General features: G+C 36.3%; 1 protein-coding gene across 3 annotated transcripts in view; it reads left to right on the top strand.

Annotated features, from left to right (window-relative positions):
• The window catches only part of LOC144448010 (uncharacterized), a 19,158-nt gene extending 8,012 nt beyond the window's left edge, over nt 1–11,146 (top strand). For 2 of the 3 annotated variants that reach the window (XM_078138153.1, XM_078138154.1), the window contains exons 2-7: nt 1,637–1,797; nt 4,585–4,811; nt 7,356–7,656; nt 9,060–9,216; nt 9,561–10,017; nt 10,862–11,146. In XM_078138153.1, the coding sequence (XP_077994279.1) occupies nt 1,652–1,797; nt 4,585–4,811; nt 7,356–7,656; nt 9,060–9,216; nt 9,561–10,017; nt 10,862–11,079 (1,506 nt within the window). In that variant the 5' untranslated portion in view covers nt 1,637–1,651 and the 3' untranslated portion in view covers nt 11,080–11,146. Of the gene's footprint in view, nt 1–1,636; nt 1,798–4,584; nt 4,812–7,024; nt 7,049–7,355; nt 7,657–9,059; nt 9,217–9,560; nt 10,018–10,861 lie in introns of those variants that run through there. The other variant, XM_078138155.1, reaches the window with a different exon arrangement.
• Nucleotides 11,147–11,893: the final 747 nt, after the last annotated feature.

Below are 11,893 nucleotides of genomic sequence, written 5' to 3'. Positions count from 1 at the left end.
TGTCGATTTATGGTGTAGTACTAGTAACATGTGGAAAACTTGATATGAAGTATACTTCACTCACTGTTTATTCAAAGTCACAAACGAAGCTGAGAACGAGCGACCTACCTGTAGAGATTATTATATGCATCGTTTGATAGGTGTATGTACGTGAGCATTGAAAACTTGAAAATCAGCCAGATTTGATAGGGCGTCTTTGTAGTTACTACACATCTATCTAAAATGAAATCATAATTAAACTTCGAATTACCATTTTTGAAATGTATAATTTTGGACAACGATAACAAAAATCAAATATCCGAACTAGTAATGAATTCTGGATAGTTCCAACGCTAAGAATATATACATTAACAATAAAAGGAAACCGGTAAGTGTTTCTAGAGCTCAAACTACCATTTTAGACCAAAAACTTTTAGTTGGTGACAAGAGAGAGACGCCGTGTTGTCGTAACACCTATTCATTTAATTGGCCTACAGCGTTGAAAGTGTTTCAATAGTAAACACTTTTGAGTGTGTTTTTTGAACCAACATGAATTGACACTAACTTAAGTAGCTTGAGTGTAAGGATTTCAAAACAGAGGACTGCATTGTTGTTACAGTCAGGACAACTCGTTTTTCAATTTCTTGTTTCATTTTCTTCAAAACTCAAAATTCGTGAAATGACGGAAGAGTTACGTGTAACTTTTAAGCGCTACACTATAAAACAAAAATTGGTGTGTAAAATATAACATTTTAAGACATCCGTGCAAGAGATTTAGAAACCCTACTATTCAGATTTCGTTATGAAACGTCATCTCTTCAAAATGCTAACAGCTAGCAATATTTTGCGATAAGTTAACCTGAGCTCAAAGATGTTATTTTCAGTTCGCGTTTTTCATGAATAATTTTGCATTTTTGCTATTTCACCTGTGTACATATGGGTGATGCGGGGTGAGTGTTGGTTCTGAGCAAGGGTTAACTTTAATATCGTTAAATATTGCCAGTTGTGACCATTTAGAACATATCACAATAATACTTTGAAGAATTGAAGATACATACTACTATCGCTAGACGTTATGTTTGACCTTTGACCTTTATTATTTGCATATTTCCGAGCTCTCAAATTTTAAACCTCATAAATTCTGTGTCCCTTCGTGCTTCTCACTCGCTGGGCAACCCTTCGGATCGCCCTCTAGTGGTGAACTTCGCAACAGTGGCAGCTCCTGTGAGTTATCTACATATTAAGTGGAAAGATTTAACCGATGAAACAATATTGACCTTTAACCAAAACATTCCCCTAAGAAACACACGATGTGGGTCATAAAACTACCAAAGTTCTTGAATTTATAGGTTTCTTACAACGTAACATAAGAATACAGGAGAGTAAGCACTATATGAAAAGTTACATTTAACCTTATTTATTTATAGTAGAACCTTCCTCAAGTCAAGTTCGTTACTTCTGTATTATCCCATTGATTTTCATTAAGTTTGGAAAATCTCCAACTTTGGAGAAATTGTTTTCTCCCAATTTGGAGTAGTGCGGAACTGATTACGAAACAGCGAAATATCATTTTACCAGCCAAGATCGCGGTAAAAATCTTTGAAGAAATCTGCTAACGATTCAAATTAGACTTTATTTTATACTTTTCTTTTTGCAGGACGACATCCATACAATGGTTTCAAGTCACAAATCAAAGTGGCCAGCGCTGATTATCCTGTTTGCCTTTGTTGGTGGTTATATCCTGGCTAAATGGCAAACCCCTGTACATGAGATTGTAAAGACTGAAATACAACAAGTGCGCATTTATTTAAAAAACAGGTAAAATATACTATCTAAATTATTCTATACAAGGTAAATAATTTGGCACAGGTGTGACCATTTGGCAAATATCGATTATAGGATATTTCAACGCACACATTTCCAAGTTTAAGTATTATTCATTTTCCATAATTAATACATATAGTTGCAAAACATAACGTATTCTCGACAGTCTAAAAGAAAAGTTACGAATCAAAATATGGTTGCCATGGAAACCAGGGGCCGAAACGATTCGCATATACAGTACATTGGGAAGTTACTAAAAGTGTTATTTCAAAACCAGTGATCATATCAACATACAACTTTGGTATAATAATGCCGTCTTGAACATTCGCTAGTTGTTGCTTGGGTACTATGGTAACTAGAATTGTGTAAGAAGATGAAATTAACTCATTTAACCAAATAAAGGTAAAACGCAATGGTTCACAAATGTATGAATACATAGGTTACTCAAAATGGAAACTCAAACGTTCATCATCAGGATGGGATTTATCTGTTGTCAAGGTAACGGAATTGACTACCAGATTTAAACTGAATGCCTCCCGTAAGGGAATCACTAATTATGCAAATAACTCATTAAACTAAAAAAAATATGGTAACAGCCTTTTTCTTTTAAGACAAGCGTGCTTTCTTAGGTTAATGTATGTGCCAAATTATATGGAATTTGAAGAGTGCATGATACTCCTTAATTACTGAATATCGTTTATTATTCAAAATACTCATTAAAGGTAAAAGTTGTAGCAACAAACTTCATAGGACAGGTGCGTATTATTATGGATGATATATGTACCATATTATACGAAATTTGAAGCTTGCATTTTTACGATACAGCCTAGTTACCTAAATCATTAACTATGCAATTTTTTCATGAAAACTGTAAGCTATATCAACAAACTTTATAGGACATATCCGCTTTGTTATGGTTAACGTATGTACTAAATTGTATTGAAATTGAAGTATGTATTCATATGATATATCCTAATTACCGAAAATCATTAATCATGCAAATTAGTTATTAATACTGTAAGGTACATTAACAAACTTTATAGGGTGTATAAACTTTATTATGTTTAATGTATGAAGTAAATTATATTGAAGTTGAAGTATGCAGTCTTAAGATATAGCCTAATTACCGAAAATAATTAATTATGCAAATTATTCACTAAATCTTTAAGCGAAATCAACAACTTTTATAGGAGATATACACTCTGTTATGTTTAACTTATGTACTAAATTGTATTGAAATTGAAGTATGCAGATAGCCTACTCACGGAAACTCATTAATTATGCAAATTATTCATTAATACTGTAAGGTATATCAACTAATTTTATAGGACATACACGATTTGTTATGGTTAATGTATGTACTGAATTGTATTGAAATTGAAGTATGCAGTCGTAAGATATAGTCTAATTACCAAGAATGATTAATTATGTCAATATCATATCAAATTATATCTCGTATCGTATCATATCATATCATATCGTATCGATCCTATTGTATCGTTTCTTATCATATATCATATCATATATCATATCATATCATATCATATCATATCATATCGTATCGTATCGCATCGTGGGGTATCACATCACATCGTATCGTATCGTATCGTATCACATCGTATTGTATCGTATCGTATCGCATCGCATCGCCTCGTATCGTATCACATCGCATCGCATCGCATCACATCATGTCGCATCGCATCGTATCGTATCCTATACGTCACCTGTCACCAATCTCGCATTCTGATTGGTCGAGAGCCCTGCAGATACACAGGCGTATTTTTCACCAACAGTCGTATTTTTGCTTGTTGTATCACGTGATCACTGCACGTCCCCTTGTAAACAAATCTAGCAGCTGCAGGCAACTAGAGATTGAGGTATAACCAGCATTTCCAATGCCAAATTTGTTGTCAACTGAACAAAATATCACCGTTGTATACATTGTAACAAGTCATTGAACTGTACTTTTCATGTCACAGGGAAATAGTCAAAAATTCCACACACAACCGTGAAAGTCCAGTGACGGCAAACGCACGGTCGTCACGCGATCGTAAACATGAATTCCTAAATTTATGAAGGATATGAAAATTACCACCACAGAGGGTACAATTTTTGCTTAACTAGAACAACAAAGCATATCACGAACATTTATGTACATTTAATGGAATACAGTACGCAAAACAAAGACGCACTCATTTTTCAGCTGATGGTTATAAGTTTGAATATATCGCTGAGAGATATGCAAATAGTAAACATTACGTCATACTACTGAGCAAACGCGCACTCTGATTGGATGATAAAGTTAAGGCTGAGATGTAAACAACCGCATTGCAGTTATCAGAGAGGTGCATGATACTACGCTCAACAGTATAACGCGGAAGTGAATGAAACAGCATTTTTAGACATTCAAAAATGAATTCATAGTCGCAGGTGACGTATAAGTATGTTATTTGCCAAATACTGTTCCACATCTTGCTGCTCGAGGTAATTTTTCTGGTATAACGGCTCGCCTCCGGCTCTCCGTTATACCAGAAAAATTACCTCGAGCAGCAAGATATGGAAATTGAATGATAAGCTTATTTGGCAAATAACATATACGTATCGTATCGTATCGTATCGTATTGTATCGCATCGCATCGTATCGTATCGTATCATATCGTATCGTATACCACATCACATCACATCACATCACACCACACCACACCACACCACACCACATCACATCACATAACATCATATCATATCATATCATATCATATTTATCCTATCATTCATTTCCAGGGACAACACAAGCATTGAAGAGTTGCAAGGACCAAAGAAATATTTCTTAGATTGTGGTGCAAACGTGGCATCGTCAGTGTTGCTTTTCAGAGAGACATATCCTGATGCACATAATTATATCATTCATTCCTTTGAAATTGACGAACAACTCAAACCTTATTTTATACCGTATACTGAAGATGGAAAGACATTTCCCCATATTCCAATGGCAGTATCTGATAGAACAGGTGAGATTATATAAAAGTCAAATATTCAAATGACAGTATCTAATAGAACAGGTGAGATTATATAAAAGTCAAATATTCCAATGGCAGTATCTGATACAACAGGTGAGAATATATAAAAGTCAAATATTCCAATGACAGTATATGATACAACAGGTGAGATTATATAAAAGTCAAATATTACAATGGCAGTATCTGATAGAGCAGGTGAGATTATATAAAAGACAAATATTCCAATGGCAGTATCTAATAGAATAGGTGAGATTATATAAAAGTCAAATATTCCAATGGCAGTATTTGATAGAATAGGTGAGATTATATAATAGTCAAATATTCCAATGGCAGTATCTGATAGAATAGGTCAGATTATTTAAAAGTCAAATATTCCAATGGCAGTATATGATACAACAGGTGAGATTATATAAAAGTCAAATATTCCAATGACAGTATCTAATAGAACAGGTCAGATTATTTAAAAGTCAAATATTCCGATGGCAGTATATGATACAACAGGTGAGATTATATAAAAGTCAAATATTCCGATGGCAGTATATGATACAACAGGTGAGATTATATAAAAGTCAAATATTCCGATGGCAGTATATGATACAACAGGTGAGATTATATAAAAGTCAAATATTCCGATGGCAGTATATGATACAACAGGTGAGATTATATAAAAGTCAAATATTCCGATGGCAGTATATGATACAACAGGTGAGATTATATAAAAGTCAAATATTCCAATGGCAGTATCTGATAGAGCAGGCGAGATTATATAAAAGTCAAATATTCCAATGACAGTATCTGATAGAACAGGTGAGATTATATAAAAGTCAAATATTCCGATGGCAGTATATGATACAACAGGTGAGATTATATAAAAGTCAAATATTCCAATGGTAGTATCTGATAGAACAGGTGAGATTGCATAAAAGTCACAATGGCAGTATCTGATAGAACAGGTGAGATTATATAAAATTCAAATATCGCAATGGCAGTATCTGATAGAACAGGTGAGATTATATAAAAGTCAAATATCGCAATGGCAGTATCTGATAGAACAGGTGAGATTATATAAAAGTCAAATATTCCAATGACAGTATCTGATAGAACAGGTGAGATTATATAAAAGTCAAATATTCCAATTACAGTATCTGATAGAACAGGTCAGATTATTTAAAAGTCAAATATTCCAATGACAGTATCTGATAGAACAGATGAGATTATTTAAAAGTCAAATATTCCAATGACAGTATCTGATAGAACAGGTCAGATTATATAAAAGTCAAATATTCCAATTACAGTATCTGATAGAACAGGTCAGATTATTTAAAAGTCAAATATTCCAATGACAGTATCTGATAGAACAGATGAGATTATTTAAAAGTCAAATATTCCAATGACAGTATCTGATAGAACAGGTCAGATTATATAAAAGTAAAATATTCCAATTACAGTATCTGATAGAACAGGTCAGATTATTTAAAAGTCAAATATTCCAATGACAGTATCTGATAGAACAGGTGAGATTATTTAAAAGTCAAATATTCCAATGACAGTATCTAATAGAACAGGTGAGATTATATAAAAGTCAAATATTCCAATGACAGAGTCTAATAGAACAGGTCAGATTATATAAAAGTCAAATATTCCAATGACAGTATCTGATAGAACAGGTGAGATTATATAAAAGTCAAATATTCCAATGACAGTATCTGATAGAACAGGTGGGATTATATAAAAGTCAAATATTCCAATGGCAGTATCTGATAGAACAGGTCAGATTATATAAAAGTCAAATATTCCAATGACAGTATCTGATAGAACAGGGGAGATTATATAAAAGTCAAATATTCCAATTACAGTATCTGATAGAACAGGTCAGATTATTTAAAAGTCAAATATTCCAATGACAGTATCTGATAGAACAGGTGAGATTATTTAAAAGTCAAATATTCCAATGACAGTATCTGATAGAACAGGTCAGATTATATACAAGTGAAATATTCCAATGGTAGTATCTGATACAACAGGTGGGATTATATAAAAGTCAAATATTCCAATGGTAGTATCTGATACAACAGGTGGGATTATTTAAAAGTCAAATATTCCAATGACAGTATCTGATACAACAGGTGGGATTATATAAAAGTCAAATATTCCAATGGTAGTATCTGATAGAACAGGTGAGATTATATAAAAGTCAAATATTCCAATGGCAGTATCTGATAGAACAGGTGAGATTATATAAAAGTCAAATATTCCAATGGTAGTATCTGATACAACAGGTGAGATTATATAAAATTCAAATCAACTAGATAGATAGCCTAGAGATTAAACGTTGGTTTTCTAATTTAAAGCCTGAAGACACCCGGTGTTATGTCTATTTACACAAATACCGTCGTTAAAATCTACCCAGACACTTTAGCAATATCAAATAAATTTGTAGTAAGAGCAAGAGCTATCATGTGGTCACAGTCAACTTTGAAAAAAGATTAAATTAGTTTTGTTATATTTTTAATGAATATTTGAACACCATTTCAGGGAAAATGACTGCATACTTGGAAGGAGCTTGGTTTCCAGGAAAGATAAACAATAAAAGAGACATGCAGTGGGGAGGTGGTACTCTGTTTGTACACAAGGATGAAAAAGATAACACTGATGGACTCGGTGGATTGAGAAAGCTATCACGGCATGTAGAAGTTCCAATGGTGGATTTGTCTGAGTGGATTCGTAACAATACAAGAAAAGAAGACTATGTTATCCTAAAACTAGACGTCGAAGGCGCTGAATATGGAATAGTTAAGAAGATGCTTGCTGAGAACACGTTTGATTGGATTGATAAGTACGTTCCTTTGATGTTGCATTAGCTAAGTTACCAGTCAGTTTCTAACACAGGGAGTACTACCAAAGGGTTATCCATTTTAAAATTGCAAGTTGTTGTTGTTGTTGGTGGTGGTGGTTGTGGTGGTGGTGTGGGTGGGGGGTTAGCTTTATGGTGGTGGTGCGGGTGGGGATATCTTGGTGGTGGTGGTGTGGGTGGGGGATATCTTGGTGGTGGTGTGTCGGTGAGGGATATCTTGGTGGTGCATGGTGGTGGTGTGGGTGGGAGATATCTTGGTGGTGGAGGTGGTGGAGTGCTTGGAGGATACCTTGGTGGTGGTATGTCGGTGGGGGATATCTTGGTGGTGCATGGTTGTGTGGGTGGGAGATATCTTGGTGGTGGTGGAGTGGGTGGAGGATACCTTTGTGGTTTGGGTATGGGATATCTTGGTGGTGGTATGTCGGTGGGGGATATCTTGGTGGTGCATGGTGGTGGTGTGTGCGTGGGAGATATCTTGGTGGGGGTGGGGGTGGAGTGGGTGCAGGATACCTTGGTGGTGGTGGGGGATATCTTGGTGGTGATGGTGGTGGTGTGTGGGTGGGGATATCTTGGTGGTGATGGTGGTAGTATGGGTGGGGATATCTTGGTGGTGGTATGTGGGTGGGGGATATCTTGGTGGTGGGGATATCTTGGTGGTGGTGGTGTGGGTGGGGATATCTTGGCGGTGGTGGTGTAAACCTTGGTAATTATTTTCTGAAAAATTAATGTCTGAATAGTCTCAAAATTGACTTTTTGGAGTTAAAAACCCCCTGGACCCCATAAGAGGTGTACATATTCCCTTCTAAAGCTTTCCCCTTACCTTTCACTTTCAAGACGCTATTAAACTCCTTTTGGAATATATTTTCTCTTTGTAGTCAATAATCATAATTATGATAGTACCAATCCTAGATGTTATAAAGTAGATGCAAGGCAGTCAAGCGGTCCACATTGAGTTACGATCACAAAATACCTGTCATGTGAATATGATATATATGAGGGGGGGGGGGTCATGCTGTTTTAGAATTAAGTGATGCCAGCCTGTTTTTGGTTTTACAGATCGGGGGTCAGAGACTTTTTGTCGGCCTGATTTAAGAATCCACCTCCCCCCCCCCAGGCTGGAGAAACTGACCGGTCCCTAAGCCTAGCCTACCTGTCTGCCCTATGTCAGACCATGGAGACAAACTAAGCTATGGTACATCATAGACAATGTCGCGCTTCAATGTTTATGGCTACTGCGCACGTAACTGGTTAAATTACTAGCTTTATGAAATGAGTTGGCCTCCTTGTTAATTTATTTTGAAAAGTATGTACACTGAAATGCAAAGTTTGCTTTACTTGCTATTTGTAAAAAAAAAAATCAATATTATCTACATGTTTCTATACAGATTTTACGGCGAATTCCATCCCTGGCAACCGACCGGGTACAACAGTGAACAAAAAAAGAAAATAACAGATGATATGAGGGCTTCGGGAATCAAATTCCTCAACTGGGCTGGCGAAAACAAGCGATTTGATGACTTTAAAGAGCTGCTACAAATGGAGGTAATATTTGAGTTAATTTTAGTATTCTAGTACTCAGATACCTCTATGTAAAAGGACACTTGTAAGTCTGCAAATGCATTTGATGTATGTTCACGCAGTACTGTTATCAGTCACCCCCTCCCATTGTATATGGTTTGCTTATTTCTGTGGAAATTAAAATGTAACAGTAACAGTCGTACAGACTCGTACTCGTTATATCAATACACAGTCATGGGATTCCGGCATCCTGTGATGTTTTTGCTTTGATGTAGTTACAGACAGCAATTACATTGTATATGTATTGTAGCACCTGCCAATTATTTGAAGCATCTTCTTAAAGTGTTTGGTATATCACTTCTTTACAGGTTCCGAATGATACCCCCGGATCTCTGGATCATGTTACAGCAACCTGTGAAACTAAAGACAGCAAGACGAAAGTAACAGTTGTAATCGAGGTTGGCATGAATGCTAAGACGGCTAAAAGACTCATTGGAACAATTGCTGCCTATAATAAAGAGGTGTCACTGACATTATTTGTTTACGGCGATTTCATCGAACAAAATGCTAATCTAGTGCTAGAATGGAGTATGAAATACGAGATCGGCCTTCGTATGGGAAGACATTGGGCAGGCGACTATTGGCTATTGCAGAATAAAAACATGTTACGAATGGATATTGTCAGCGCTGTACGCAAATTTCTAGAGATTGGATTATCTCCTACCTACATATTGCCGAGTGGTATCACCAAAGATGTTTCTGAATTAACAAAGGAACAAAAATTACGGATCATCAACAGTACATTTACGTTTCCCCCCAAAGAAGGTATGCAAAAATTCCAAATCAAAAGATTATTATATTGTCATCCACCAAGGATACAGACAAATCGACAATTGTTCTATAGTACTCCATAGCTTTTATGGTGGGCGCTCGAAGTATCATTGTGTCTGTGTCTGTGTCTGTGTCTGTGTCTGTGGCTGTGTCTGTCTGTCTGTCTGTCTGTCTGTCTGTCTGTCTGTCTGTCTATCTGTCTGTCTGTCTCTGTCTCTGTCTGTCTCTCTGTCTGTCTCTCTGTCTCTCTCTTTCTCTGTCTCTCTCTGTCTCTGTCTGTCTGTCTGTCTGTCTGTCTGTCTGTCTGTCTGTCTGTCTGTCTGTCTGTCTGTCTGTCTCTCTCTCTCTCTCTCTCTCTCTCTCTCTCTCTCTCTCTCTCTCTCTCTCTCTCTCTCTCTCTCTCTCTCTCTCTCTCTCTCTCTCTCTCTCTCTCTCTCTGTTACGTGTGTTCCCCAATATTTTTCTTCGTTCTGCCAAGGAAAATACGAGTGGCCTAAGGGAATTTTGTCACTACGAGTTGCTAGCTGAGTACTGACAAAATCTCTAGGTCACAAGTATTTTCGGGCTGAATGAATGGAAACATTGGAGATATAATTATACCAGCACCAGCTATATCAAAGAAAAATCGGGGAAAGTAATGGCAATTTGAACTTTTGAACACAGCAGAGTAAGTAACGTAGACATGCGTTGTCATGACATATATGCGCGTTGTCGTGACGTAGAACGAACAGGGTATAAAATTCCACCATATTTTTTTGTTGAACTTAGCTTGCGTATGGTATATATCTTTGTCTATGTTGATATAACTAATTAATAGATGATTTTTACTTTCCTCTAGGCACTCTGTTGAATAGTTCATCTTACTTCAAATTTCGGGATGTTGAAAGAACGCCGAAGGCATTACAGATAATCCATACAGCTCTTGACAAGAAAGGTGGAATTCTGAGCTTAGATTCGGATTTTCCAGATAGCTATATGATATCTGTGTTCCTCCTTGACTACTTGTTTGAAGTTTCACCACATCAAATTACTAGCTTACGTGACTGTATGACATAGTTTCACTTCCTTGCTTGCCTACTTCTTTGAATGTCCACTACATCATGACATGGTTTGCATTCATGTTTGCCTACTTCTTGGAATGTCCACTACATCATGATATAGTTTCCATTCATGTTTGCCTACTTCTTTGAATGTCCACTACATCATGATATAGTTTCCATTCATGCTTGCCTACTTCTTTGAATGTCCACTACATCATGATATAGTTTCCATTCATGCTTGCCTACTTCTTTGAATGTCCACTACATCATGATATGGTGTGCATCTGTGCTTGCCTACTTCTTTGAATGTCCACTACATCATGATATGGTTTGCATACATGCTTGCCTACTTCTTTGAATGTCCACTACATCATGATATAGTTTGCATTCGTTCTTGCCTACTTCTTTGAATGTCCACTACATCATGATATGGTTTGCATTCGTTCTTGCCTACTTCTTTGAATGTCCACTACATCATGATATAGTTTACATACGTGCTTGCCTACTTCTTTGAATGACCACTACATCATGATATGGTTTGCATTCGTTCTTGCCTACTTCTTTGAATGTCCACTACATCATGATGTGGTTTGCATACGTGCTTGCCTACTTCTTTGAATGTCCACTACATCATGATGTGGTGTGCATACATGCTTGCCTACTTCTTTGAATGTCCACTACATCGAATTAGGTTGCTTTACATGGTGCTAAGTTATGATTAAATAATAATACCTGTCAGCGAGAGCAATATCACAATTTAGTGCTTGCACAAGGGTTGGCACTCTTTACCAAAATGTTGATGATGCCTGCGCCCTCGCTAATCATCAAAA

This window comes from Glandiceps talaboti, chromosome 17 (assembly GCF_964340395.1).
Source record: "Glandiceps talaboti chromosome 17, keGlaTala1.1, whole genome shotgun sequence".
NCBI lineage: Eukaryota > Metazoa > Hemichordata > Enteropneusta > Spengelidae > Glandiceps > Glandiceps talaboti.
This window is presented reverse-complemented; position numbering and strand designations above follow the sequence as displayed.